The 14,566-nt window shown below is 35.7% G+C and overlaps 1 protein-coding gene across 15 annotated transcripts in view; it reads left to right on the forward strand.

The window, feature by feature from the left end:
• GTDC1 (glycosyltransferase like domain containing 1) overlaps positions 1 to 14,566 on the forward strand; it is a 391,241-nt gene that overhangs the window by 181,339 nt on the left and 195,336 nt on the right. For all 15 annotated transcript variants that reach the window (XM_035008109.1, XM_035008102.1, XM_035008100.1 and 12 more), the window contains 2 exons: positions 6,069 to 6,236; positions 9,582 to 9,755. In XM_035008109.1, coding sequence (XP_034864000.1) covers positions 6,069 to 6,236; positions 9,582 to 9,755 — 342 coding nt within the window. The remainder of the gene's footprint in view (positions 1 to 6,068; positions 6,237 to 9,581; positions 9,756 to 14,566) is intronic.

Raw genomic sequence — 14,566 nt, forward strand, 5'->3', positions numbered from 1 at the left:
GTTATCATTCTACACAGGTTTTACAAATTAAAGAAATATATATTTAAGCCAAAGACTTTTGAAGGGTTTGGAAATAATTTTCATTTATGCATGTATTTGCTATTGAGCTCCTATTATATTAGAACATTATCACCACACTCTGGAAGTGACAAAGTGAAGGAAATGATAGTGCTCCTGTTTCATGTCTTACATCCGGTTCATCAGCAAACCCTGCCGTCGGCCCCTTCTTGTCGCCTCCAGCACTACCATCTTGACCCAAGCTACCGTCACTTCTTTTCTCTTCCCCTGACTGTTCTCCTGTCTTCTGAAAAGATTCCTTACAGTCTGTTTCCCATGCAGTAGTCAGCGTAAAGTTTTCTGCTACTAAAAAGCAATAAAACAGCTCATGAAATACATAAACAAATGTAATAGAAATATAAGAGGTTATACAAGAAAATTTTTAAACTTTATAGATAGATGAATATAAGAGTCATGAGCTGGTTGAAGATACTGTGACACATCACATCATGAAATCTGTTAAAAACCATATTTCAGAAATAATTTTTAACATAGTAAAACGGCATGTTAAGTATTAGAAGCAAAAGAAAAAAAAATCTATGTAGTAATGGCAATAATGTATATACACTACAAAGTGAAAAGAATAAAAGTGAATATACCCAATATGCATGTATAACTTTGTCATTTCCCTTCTTAAAAATCCTCAGTCTCTTTCCCATTGCTCTTACCATAATATTCAAAATTATTTTCATAATAAGAGCTTTTCTTCCAAAGGCTTCCAAATTTCCTTAGCCTCTTCTCTGTCTACTTTCTCATTGAACAAATTGCTTCAGCCTCCTTGCTCCTTATTCAGTCCCCCCACCTGCCAATTTTCTTTTTGCCTTAGCTACTTTATTTTCCATCTTATGTCCATCATTTAACATAGTGCCTTGCAAATAATGGATGTTCAACATATACTGGCTAAATGAGCACCAGAATGAAAATAGTGGCTATTTCTTTTTTGGGGGTGGTTGCAGGTGATACTCACTTAATTTATATTTTTTGTACTTAAAACATTTTCTGTTGTGAACACATGCTTTCTAATTATCAGGAGGAAAAAGAAATAATGCCATTCCAAAATTAGGTAGGTGAAATTCAGCAAGTCAGGAGGAACTTAGAAATTAGGTTATCACAAGCAGGTCAGGGGTCTAAGAAAATCAGTTCAGTGAGGAATTGCATTCAGGTATCATGGGTGAAGTGTTGGATTGAGGAAATCTGGTCCATTCGCAGCTGTGCTTTCCCACACAGTACCCATTACTTTATAGCTATTTCATTTAAGCTTAAATGAATCAAGTTCAAGTGAGTTTAAAATTTAGTTCCTCCATTGCACTAGCTACATTTCAAGTGCTCCATAACCATACGTAGCTAGTTGCTGCTATATTGGATACTACATACAGGTATAAAACATTTCCATCATCACAGAAAACACCATATCACAGAAAGTATAGGATCTAGAATCCTAGAGAGTCTATATCAAGGAACAAGAACCAAGATAAGCAGCAATGGAACAACAAAGACTTTGGTAATGAGGCTGAGCAACATGAATCTAGACAAGGAGTTTAGGTATTGAGCAAGGAGACACAACTGGAAGAATGGAATTTACTCTTTTGTCAAAGGCCTACTGAAGCCCTGCAAAGAATTATTTAAGAATTCAACCCAAACTAGGATCCGTGTTAAATTGTGTACTATATCTTTTTATGTGATAAAATTGCTAAATGATTTTGTGGGGCAGAAGGGGCCCTTGAAAAGATTTCATGGAGCGAGATTGAGATAACTTAGTTCATGAAGTATTATTACTAGATTGCATGGTGGTGGTTGGAATATTGAATGTCTGTTTACTGTTTCTCATTTCACTGCCCTTCCATACCCTTTAAGATAATAAAAGTATGCACTGTGATAATAGTGGTCCCATTCCTACAGTGCTTAGGTATATGTCAGCATCTCTTTTTATGTATTGAGAGAATAGAGTAAAAGCCAAATAACTAGTTTATTCAAACTGAGCCAGCAAGTATAAAATCTCTAATTTTGAATTTCATTATGTTGAATGATTTTGGATTCCTTAAGCAAATATGACTCAGATTGTAGATATAGTGTGTATTGGAAACAATTGAAACATGTGTATGGATACAACCCCACTATAGAACGGTGTTAATGTGGTTGGAGCACAGAGCATTTTGGTTAGACGATTATAATAGCAGCTTACTTAATACTTTTGGTGAGATGGTATAAGCTAATGATGTAGCTGTTAATTTGAATTTAGCAGACATTTTAAATATAGGTTTCTCTTACAGAGACAAAAGTTGCAATTTAAAGCTCTTTGGTGGTCTAAAAACAGCTTAATTCTGTAGTAGCATGGGAATAAGTATTAATACAGCTTACACAGTGATTGTACCATGTCATGTTTGTGAAAGATTGCACAACCGCTTTCTCTGGTTTTTATGTTAATTTAAAAATATTAAACATAAAACCTTATAACATCTTCATGCTGAGATAAACCGTTCAATTTAACTTGTGCTCGGGCAGCAGCTGTCAGGAATTATCTTGTTCCTAGTGGTTTTTGCTATCACCTTGTGCCCTTTTCTGTCAGAGACACAGTGTGGGATGATAAAGCTCACCTTGTTAGGATTTATTGCTTAAATAATACCTGACGCAAGAAGAACATTGGAAGCCGAGGGGTTAGCTGCTGATCGAATGAAGCCATTCATTGTATTAACTGTTTTTTTAATTGTTGGAAGGGGGTAAAGTAAAAATTGCCTATGAATCTTACCTGTGTTCCTTTCGTGGGCATATTCATTGCTTTTTTTTGGGGGGGGTGCCCTTGACTTGAGTATTTATGGAACTGCTTGTTGTCCAATTTACTGTTTTACAAGTGAAAAAATAAAGAAGAAATGTTTTCCTGATGCTGGAGATAATTTCCACAATTTAGAAGTAGTGAGGGCTATTTCAAGATCAGTTATAAAAATAAAATGATTTTCCTGTTAATGATTGAACAAACTGAAGGAAGTGTTGGTGTGGGCCATCCCAAATGGTTAATATTATGAAAGTCATTGCGGTTTCACGTATTACATTCTTTCATTTAGGAGGTTTTATTTGGAAGGCTCAACTTTAGATCTAGATTCCTTAATTATGGATCAGCTAGCAGGTAGGGTAAGGAGAGGAGGTGTATGGTAGGAGTAGAGTGAAGGACTCTCCTTGGCTAAACATTTGCTATAGATGGTCCATCTTGAGGATAATTCTCATGTTGGAAATTAACAATTGGATTATGACTAGAAATACATATATAATGGGTTTATTGTTTATGGAATGTGTTTTTCCCTTCTACTCACTGCCATTTAATGCATATTTCCTCAAATTTATGGTTTTGTAAATGTATAACTGAACAACAATTGGAAGACTAGATCACTGAATTACAATATACCATTAATTTAGATTAATCAATTGTTAACATTTTATCCATTTTTATCTCTATGCAAATATATACATATGAATATTTATTATCAGTAGTAGCCTTTTAACTGAACCATGTAAGAATTAGTTGTAGACATGGTGACACTTCACATGTAAATAATTCATTGTGTCTCCCAAGAATAAGTATATTCTCGTCCATGACCATAATAAAATTATTACACTTGAGAAATTTAAGATTGATAAAAATGTACAGTCTTATATTAAGTCCATATTCAGAGTTTTTGTCCTTATAATGTCATTTATAACTGTCTTTTCCCCATCTAGTATCCAGTCAAGAATCACACATTGTATTTTGTTTTGGTATCTCTTTATTTTCCTTTAATCTAGATTTTTTTTCCCTTTATGACATTGACATTTTTGGATATCAAGCCCTGTTATTTTGCAGAATATTTATCTGATTGTCCCCTCATGACCAAATTCAGGTCAGGCATTTTTGGCAGGAATACTACATTGGTGATTTGTATCTTTGTCAGTGTACCACATTGGAAAATACATATCACTTGTCCTATTATTGTTCATATTAAGTTTGATGACTTGGGTAAATTGATGTCTACCAAATTTGTCCATTAAGGTACCATTTTTTCTTTGTAGTTAATAAGTAATATGGGGGCTGCATTTAATGAATTTTTCAGCCTTGTGTGTGAAAAACATTGAGCTTGCTCGGGTCTCATGATTAAGAATGAGTAATTGTTTGCAGTAGTGTTGTATGGAGGGAGAGGAGGGGATATTTCTCAATCATTAGACTCACAAGTCATCATCCATTTTCTTTTAAGGAAAATATTGATTGAGATTAATATTTCATTGTTCCCTTTACTAAGGATCAGATTTGTAGATAAGCAAATATCTTCATATTTCAGAATTTTCAATCCAAGCTTTAGAAAGTCTTATACTTGGTGGTGGTGGTGGGCATGTTTTTGGACAAAATACAGTATTTTTTATCGTAATTTTTCTCCTTGCTTTAGTTGAGTACAGACAATTAAAAAAAAATAAATACATCTCCTTTGTAAGATTTTTTACTTCAAAGCACTAAACCATGGCATTAATACAGCAGTGTGGGTTTAAAGAGAGATCACTGCCTTTTGGTCTTATGTGCCTTTTTTAGTCCATGAAGAAGACACTTGAATTCCTATTTATGATATATGCACTTACTATGTAATCATTCTTCTTATGTGAAAGGCTAGTGCTGCAGATCATATAAACACCTGAAGTTAGCCATTTGGCTTGTCAGCAAGGGAGAATTTATAGTAGTTGTAATCACGGTAATAATAAGTATGATATTTTGTATTTATTAAGTACAGAAAAAAGCATTTGTAATGTAAGTGGTCCACAGCCAATTCATATCTGTGGTGTAATGAAAAGTACTTCAGGCTTGGAAGACCAGGAGTCTGCTTTGCCACTTTATACCAGTGTGATTCTAGAAAAAAAAAGAAGAAAAAAAAAACCTTAACCTTCTTGAACCTCATTTTTTAGAATGGGAATTAAAGCTGTAAGGGTCAAGTGATGCTACATTATGTTATAAAGGTGGCATTCCATCAAAATTGTGCCATCTAAATGTCCTCAGCCGTTCAGGGGACTGTAATTTGTCCCTCTTTTGTATCCATATGTGGTACACCTTGTTAGTGAAACATTTCCAGGTTGTCCTAGATAGTTGTTACTCTCTTAATTGTTTTTGTCACTGTTGCAGGCAGCATTTATCCTGGTGGGCTCTCTTGTTTCATCTTTTCTGTTCTTCTTGGTTAGACTCTGGCACGCAGTAGGCATTTAGTAAATATTTGTGGAGTGAATGGGTGAATAGACACTTTCATTTATAAACATGGTAGGTAAGCTTTCAGTTTCCTTTTTTCCACAAAGATAAGGAATCAGCTTTCTTCTTCTTTTTTATATTTATGTTTTTATATAAGGGGTTTTATAGATTATACATCCGGTGCCATTAGCAGTCCAGTAATGGAGAATAAAATATTGAAAAAAGAAAAACACAAAATATTGCAGAGCAGTTTAAAAAAAGGGAGGGAGGAGGGACAGTGAGAAAACATGCCAAGAGAAAAAGACCACACTCGATAAGTCTATTGCATAAATCAAAAGGGTTTATGTCATAACATGAACATGTGCCATTCCTGCTCATATATTGAATTTCAGTAGTTTGTTGCATAAAGAAGTGAAGTGTAATGAAACTGGCAAGCAAAGTATTCCCCAGTCAGCCTTATCTTTGTTCCATTTGTCCTTCAGATAGCGCTTTTCTTGCCTTTTTCAATAAAATCCATCCGGCTTTTTTTTTTTTCTTTTTTCTTTTCTTTCTTTCTTTCTTTTTTTTTTTTTTTTTTTTGCATCTCTCAGTAACTGAGCTGAGAAGACCAATGAGATTCGGGGCTTTTATAGTTCTTAGCAGCTGCTTTTTAAGAGATCAAAACTTAGAATGCTGCTACATGGTATTAAGGCTTAACTATTGATGTGTCCCTATAGGGGATATGTTTTTCTTGGGGTAGGAAGAGGGAAAAGGGGAGAAGGGGGAAGGATGACCACTTCAGGCATGCTTGGGACAGTAAACTAATTTCCTTGTTTCCTAGGATCCTCTTTGCAAGCTCAGTGCTGAACCTGACCGAACTGGCTGCCCTTCGGCCCGACCTTGGGAAATTGAAAAAGATTCTGTACTTCCATGAGAACCAATTGATATATCCTGTCAAGAAATGTCAGGAGAGGGATTTCCAATATGGATACAACCAAATTCTCTCATGGTAGGTATAGAATGTATCATTATATTTAGTCCTTTACCACCATTTTCTTTATAGATAGTTAGCTTTTAAATCTGGAGACCTACTGTACACTTATTTTAAAAACACCTTAACGTGGGGGCGTATGTGTAAACATACCTTCCACGGTAGTAACTGCTTGTGCCTTTGCAATATATGTATATAGAGGAGAACAGCCAATCCTTTTATAAAATACTCACAGGTAACAATCTAATTATATGTTGAACTAGTTATCTGACTATTTTCTACAACATTTAAAATAGAATCACAGTGTTGACACAAGACCTTCTTCCCCCCTTGATTCCATCATGTATTGTTTAAGGGGTACTTTTAGAAAAGAGCGGTTAGTCAAGTCTCATTTACCAACCACTTTCAATATATATAGAAATTTATAGAGGAAGAAATAGAAATTAGAGCATAATAGAGCAAGGGAGTTTTGTCCTCTTTTTTTCTTATTGTTTATAAGAGAAAACTATGGAAAATGAATCTTTAGGTGGTTGGGTTTTTTTTTCTTTTCCCCTCATTGAGTCTTCTGAAATTGCACAGCCTTAAAATACCATGACATTTCAAAGGTGATGGTCCTTCTCTGTTGTTACTTCAACAAAGTGTATCTCTTGAAGCTTAGTTAATGAAAGAAGTTAATAACAACTCTGAAACGGTTTTGTGATTGGATCCTACTCACATAACTGTAGCAATCAAATAGAATCAGGTTGGCTGTGATTGGGTTCATCTTACTCACCTTTTTAAAATAGTTATTAGCAGTTGGGATTGATGGTGTGTTTAAACAGACTCCCAACTCTTACAAGCATATTCCATAGCTATATGGTAATATTTCTGTGTTTTGAGCATTTCGTAAATGTTTTCCTGCAATCATTTTTACAAGCTGCTTCAATTGTGAAGTAGCAGCACTATCAAAATAGAGTGGAACTGCTTCACGTCAAATGTCTCATAAAAACGCAACCGTTTTAAAATTTCATAATAAAATTAAAATACTTTATTTTATATTGAAACAGAGAAGGGAAATATGTTTTAAAAACAAAAATAATATCATTTTGTGCTTTATCAATATGGAAAACATTTGTAATATTCTTTTCATTTCTTGAATTAGCATCATTCTTTTCCCCTGATAGTGTGTGTTTATTACCCCTGAGAAATAACTGGGGAAAAAAATTAAGTCTGTTTTTCCCTTTATGGGTGGCTTTAAAGTTAATGGAAGTTACACCCACTCATATCGGAGCTGAAATGCATGAGAAGAATATTTCTGTAGGCTGTCTTGGATCTTTAATTTAGCATAGACTGGGTTTTTAAGAGCGTAAGTAGTTGGGTTGCCTGCCCTGTGAGGGCAGATGTCTATAAAAAAATTTTAGCTCACTGCCCCTCATCTCTCTATTTTATAAAAGATTTTTTTTGCTCAAAAGGAATGAGACTATAAAAGCCCGTACATGGTTTTCCGGCGTTGCTCTTCTCAGGAGGGTAAACTGATAGACAAGCTCGGAGCGAAAGAAGTAGACTCAATCATTGGTTGGACTCTTAATGAGAAAAAAATGGTTTGCAGTTGTCCAGAGGAAAAATAAGAGTGTCAGAAAGCAGTCCTGTTTCAGATTCTCTTTGAAAAGGATGAGTCTTGCTTCCTCAAATGTTTCTTTAGTTTTCTTGCTGACTTCTGCTTTTGTGGGCATTGTTGGATTTCTTTCTTGACCGAGTGGCAGTTAAGGACTTCAGAGGTGACTGACATAAACACTCACCTTAAATAGAGGTTTCACTAACCCTCTGACTTATGAACAAATGTCGTAACTGTATATTATGACCTGTGGGTCGCTATTACAATATGTGACATATGGTGAAAACAGACTAGCTGTAAAACATCCTTCAACTTTTCGTCTATTATTATATTGGCTTCTTTATTGCTCGCTGTTGTGTCAGCACTTCTGTGACATTCTTTTGTATTATCCGTGCTGTTACCACCCCTACCCCCAAATTTCCCCGAAGTTGCAACCAAAAAAAAAAAAAAAATACTTGTAGGGAAAAGCAGTTTTGCAGGGGAAGCATAAAGGTGGCAGTTCAAAGTTCCTTTTGTAGGCTTTTCCTTCTGCTGTGCGTTAATAATAGAAACTTTGGCTGTCCTCAGTAAACAGGAGATTTGCTATGGTATTCCTATTCTGTAAGCTCTGCCTCTTCATTTGTGTTTTGCTGTCTTACGGACTTATGTGTCTTTTCCATTTTTTGATTTATCACTTTTAAGGTGACATAAAACTAACTACTATTTGAGTTTATATACCTCCTCACTAAAACATTTGTGTGCATTTTACTGAGATCCAGGGACACTGAGACACTGAATCATTGCTTAAAGCAAAGAGGGCCGTTTAAGAAAATCAAACAATTATTTATTAAATCAGTTTTTTGACCCATAAAGGGGACATACTACATATTCAGGTTTTATCTGGCTTGCTCCTAGTTATCATTTGTGTTCATTGGTCTTCAAGAAAATGTTTTAGGCAATTCTGAACACTGTTGACATATTTATGAAATCTAAATTTGTTATCACATTTCCTTATAACAATATATTTTAGATTATTTGTATTTAAAAAATATTAAAGTGAGGAACACAATCTTTCCATCAAAAGTAATAGATAGTATTATATTTATTTCATTTAATTCTGAAGGTGCGTGGTGTTGTGGTTGGTCCTTCTTCTTTGACTACCCCAAATATAATATAATAGTAAAATAAGTTACTTGTAGAGATCCCATATAATCCTTCCTGTAGAGTTCCAGAACTTTAAAAAATCTAATGGTTTCTTGAAGCAAGGATTAAACAAGAAATAGACTTTAACCACATGTTTAAAGGTATTCTTTCATGTGAAATAGCTTTATCTGAACTAGTCTCCTTGAAGGTACTGAAAAGTATGGCAGATGTTCTGTTCTCAGTAGTATGGTGTAAAACGGTGTATATCGCTGACATAGGAATCACGCATGGGTATGTGGGCCACAAAGAAAAAGGTCCTGCTGTACTTAGTGTTGTTGATAATACAGAAAGTCCTGACACTGCAGAAAAACAAACTTTGTTTGAAGCCTCATAAGATCCCAATACATCATTTAATTCCTCCCTTGCCTTTCCTCCCTGATGCCAGCAATCTAATTTACCATGATACAATGGGAATGAAACTAACTTATCTGTTAGAGGCAATTTAATAAATACCGATGGGAAATGCAGAGTTCTTTGCAAACCCAAATACAATATAAACTCTGATTAACACAGAAGTCTTGTTCTTATAAAAACTAACTGTGAATGAGTGTGGGTTCATCTTTTGTATTTATCCCTTCCCTTTCCAGCCTGGTGGCTGATGTGGTGGTGTTCAACTCGGTTTTTAATATGGAGTCATTTCTTACCTCTATTGGAAAATTTATGAAGCTGATTCCTGATCACAGACCCAGGGATCTGGAAAGCATCATCAGACCCAAGTGCCAAGTTATTTACTTTCCCATCAGGTTTCCTGATGTGAGCAGGTCAGTATGTTTGACTCCATTTTTAATATTGTGTCATAAATTATTCCCCAAATGTATAGAAATCGGTGGTGTTCTTGCCAATTTTAACTTTTCAGCGTAAGCATGTAATTAGAGAATCGAGTTCTATTTCACCATGCTGTGATTTACAAACATTTTAAATAATCATGTGTCCAGCCAATCCCTGAATGGTTAGTTCTGATACTGAGTTCATCCTTTCTTTAGTGTTATTTATTGGTTTCCTCAAGCAAGCTGCTTTGGCTTTTTTGACACTTACTGTTTTGTTTCTTTATTTGTTGTTTTGTTACAGAAGTCATTGTCAAGCATATCTCTCAACCTTTGCATTCAGCTTATGCCCTTGGGTTTATATGTATATAGCAACTGTTCTAAGTAAGTCAGTGTTAAATTTCACCGCTTGGGTTACTTCCGTTTCCCGTGCTATTTTCTTCCATTTTTTTTCCTTCTTCCATTTTTTATTATTTATATTATCTTAATAAAGAGGTCTTCTGTATTAGGTTACAAATGCACTTAATTGCCATTTCTCTTTCTCTGTTACTAAGGACATTTTTTATTACCCTTGTTGCTGGGCCCACCCTGAATTAGCAGTGAATGATGTGGCTCAAAGGGAACATTCTCAAATTCCTTTTCACTTCTGATTAAACCTAGCAAAACGGTTTTTCTTACCAGTAGGAATATTTCTCCCTTGTGAACAGAAAGTTTACTTCAGTGGGACTCATACTAGCTGGGGATGCTGCTGTTTGTAACCGACGATGTCCTTAAAAAGAGTTCAGGGACAGCTGTTTCTTCCCTGTCCCTGAAAGGAAGGCAGGAAACAATTTAATGTCTATGCATGTTATGCAGGAGGTCAGCATTACCCTCTGTGTTCTCGATTTCCTGAGTGCACCCAGATTTTGCTGTGGGATCTAGTGCTCATCAGCACTCTTAATGCTGATATATTTGAGTGTTTTACTAGTTAATATTTCAATTGAAGAAAAATCTGCCTCATACCAAATCAAGTTAGTGAGTCATAAAATTTAAGTTAGACAACCTTGCCCAATTCTTACTTTATGGAGTTCAGAAAGCAGAGGCCCAGAGAAGCAGAGACTGGCTTGTACTCATACTGCTGATTATTGTCACAGACTGGATTAAAGTTTAGACCCTATGATTTTTTTTTTTTTTTAAAGATTTTATTTATTTATTTGACAGAGAAAGACACAGCGAGAGAGGGAACACAAACGGGGAGTGGGAGAGGGAGAAGCAGACTCCCTGCCGAGCAGGGAGCCCGATGCGGGACTCGATCCAGGGACTCCAGGATCATGACCTGAGCCGAAGGCAGTCGCTTAACCAACTGAGCCACCCAGGCGCCCTAGACCCTATGATTTTTTAATTCGATTTTCTGTTTACTGTTCAAGCTTCCTATCACTATAGGTCATTTGTGAAAAACATTGAATCATTTATTTGCAGTTTTGACAACTGTCAGGCTAAGTGAAACTAAGATCAAAATTGATTTTCAGTTATATATGCATATATAATGTGTATTTATATATATGTGTGTGTGTGTGTGTGTGTATATAAAATATGTGGGATGAGAGAATTTCAACTTCTGGAAAATATAATTGTTACACTTTAGATCTGTGATTAGTTAAAACACAGTTTATATTTTAGGCCATATTTTTAAAATATGAACTTTATTTTTTGACATGTTTTTAAGGTTTTCATATAATATATACTCAAAATGTACATCTTTAATTTAGTAGGTGATTATACTACATCTTAATTATTACCATTATAGAATTCCAAATAAATAATACATTTTAAAATTCATTTGCATCTGATATATTCCTACAACATCATATGTTTAATACACCTGTGGCAATTGAATAGTTTATTAATTTGAACTATATTACCATAAATAAATCTAGCTAAATGGAAAAAGGTTAAGAAATATTGTGGCCAAGATAACATTCATAAGCAAGGTCTTAGCCCAGAGTGTTATTTGAATTATTTTCAAATGGTAATTTGCTTTATCCAACCCAAACTCATATAGTGTAGTAAGTGATTATTTGCATGAATGACAATCATTCTAATGCCTGCAGTCTTAAAAGAGTATTATTTTGTTGAGATGTTGAAAAATACTTAGTAATTCCAAAGGCAATATAACCAAGATGATTTAAAAAAAAAAAACAACAACTTTTGCATGCTTCTGCCTTTCTCCCTATATAAATATTGTTTGGTCATGGCAAAAAGAAATTTAAGTAAAAACAAACTAGAAGATATAATTAAATTATTAATACAATGTGCTATAATAGTGTATACTATAATGGATATTAGTCAGAGAAGGGGAAAAGCTGTATTTCAGCAAAAAATATGAGAATTTCTAAAGTTGTTAACAGTTAAAATACAGAGCATGTCGGTCTACATAGGCCTTCAGTAATATTGGGCTTTGTGGCAACTGCTGTTACCTGTTGCCCTCCTCACTCCTTACTGCCTTGCCTTTCTCAAAGACCAGAAAAATAGTTGCAAGAAAGAATATCACTTGAAACTATCATTATATGTATTTGGGGCACCAGGGTGGCTCAGTCAAATAAGGGTCCAGCTCTTGGTTTCAGCTCAGGTCATGATTTCAGGGTCGTGAGATGAAGCCCTGTGTTGGGCTCCACGCTCAGCAGGGAGTCTGCTTGAGAGTCTCCCCCCCGCTGCCCTTCCTCCTGCTCATGCTCTAAATAAATAAATAAATAAATAAATAAATAAATAAATAAATAAATAAATATCTTTTGAAAAAAGGAACTATCATTATATGTATTAAACATTTGGGGATGGGAAGCTCTTAAACACTGGAAACATACATACATGTATTTGAGTCTTGACTACCACTTACTAGCTCTGTGACCTATGTAAGTGTAATGACCCTGAACTTAGGTTCTTTAATATTATGATTATATATACTTTATCATCTCATAGGCATTGTGTAGTGACTAAAGGAAATAATGCACATGCGAAATGCCTAGCATAGTGCCTGGTATGTAATAGCCTCCCCAATAAAGACTACTTCATCTTATTAATTTCCCCACTCCCATTGTTATATAACCCATCCATGTGCTTCTGGGTGCATATTCTTTTTCTTCATACCTATTAATATGGATGAACTGACTTTGCTTCTGTGTGAGGTCTTTGCCTCCACAAGAGTCCATCCTTCTTGCATACCTAAGGACTACTGTCCTAGCAATTTGTCCTTCTCTGTTCTGCATCATCAGTTTTCCTGTCTTCTGGGTCATTACTATTAGCATAAGAAAAATGCCATTTGTTTGACATCTTTAAAATAGTTATTTCTTGATTCCACTTCTCCCTTCTGCTACTGCCTGTTTTCTTTCTCTCTGTTAGTAGCAAAACCTCCTGAAAGAGTTGTTTATACTTGCTTCCACTTTTATTCCTACTGTTCTCTCTTATAGCTACTCCACTGAAACTGGTTCTGTCAAGGTTACTGATGACTTCCATGCCTCCCTAAATCCTGTGGTCAATTCTCAGTGCTCATCTTACTTAACGTATCAGCAGCATTTGACACACTATGACACAGTCTTCAGTTGGTTTCTAGCAACACACAGGTTGCTACTTCTCAGGCTTGTTGCTGGTTTCTCATCATTGGCCTGGCTTTGAACTTCAGACTGGCCTTTAGCACTCTTAACACTTAAGGGGTTGATGGAGGAAGAGTCCAGGATTGAAAGGAGAAGAAAAAAGAGTCAGGAGGTCAACATTGAGAGAATTATCCTCTGGAGCAAAGGGAAGGGGGTTTTAAGAAGATGGTCAGTAGTGAATTCACAGAAAAGTAAGGTTAAATAATAATATCATTGAATTTGACAATTAAAGGGTCAATGGTACCCCATTCTGCATTCTGTTAACTCACAGAAAAGTTTCATGTGTTCTTTCTGGTAGCCAGAGAAAGTTAGGATCCAAGTCTGGGTGAGATCTCTTTCCTTTCCTGTCTCTTTGTCTCTCTCTCACACACAGACAGCACACACACACACAGATTCTGCTCATTTTGTGGATGAAAGCACCAAGGTTCAGAGAAGTTAACTGCCTCCTGGTAACCACACAGCTAGATATAGACAGAGCAAGAACTGGAACTCATATCTCAAAATCTCCATCCCGTGCTCAGCCCACCACTTACTGTGAATGCAATTTCAGAGGTCTTGATTATCTGATTTCTCAGCTGACAGCAGATTAGCAGCATCACATTGGGGGTGTGATAAAGGCAGGCTCACTGACAGCAGTAAAAAGTGACAGCTGACTGACAGCTCGACAACAAGGGAGGAGAGAGAGAAACTATTAAAAAAAATATATGAGAAGTGAAAAAGCATAGCAGCCTGGAGCCATTATATGGCAGGGCAGGCAACTGGGCACATTGAAGAAACCTTGCAGACATTTCTCCACGACTGTACAGCTTGTACATCACAAGGATGACTGTGATGTATTAAAAAAGATGAAATGATAGCCAGTAAATTCTGTGTAAAAACGAAGGGAAATGCATAGCTCACTTTTGGCAGAAATGATAAATAACAGCAAATGAAGGTAGACCTCATGCCTCACTCTAGGATGTACATGAGCCGTATTCACCTAAAGGAAGACAGGAAACATCTAAACCCTTCCCATGCAGTGGTAATATCTATAAAGCTTAGGTTACCAGAGAATATTTCAGGAAACTATCTTTTTTAGATCTTCCTGATTGGAGCCATTTTATGGACCAAATCTCCCTTTGCTGCTGGGGAGCATACATGGCTCCTTTGGTACTGAAGGCATCCAGGCCTGCCAGATGATCA

Source organism: Mirounga leonina, unplaced genomic scaffold (assembly GCF_011800145.1).
Source record: "Mirounga leonina isolate KUSES-001 unplaced genomic scaffold, KU_Mleo_1.0 Mir_151, whole genome shotgun sequence".
Taxonomy (NCBI): Eukaryota; Metazoa; Chordata; class Mammalia; order Carnivora; family Phocidae; genus Mirounga; species Mirounga leonina.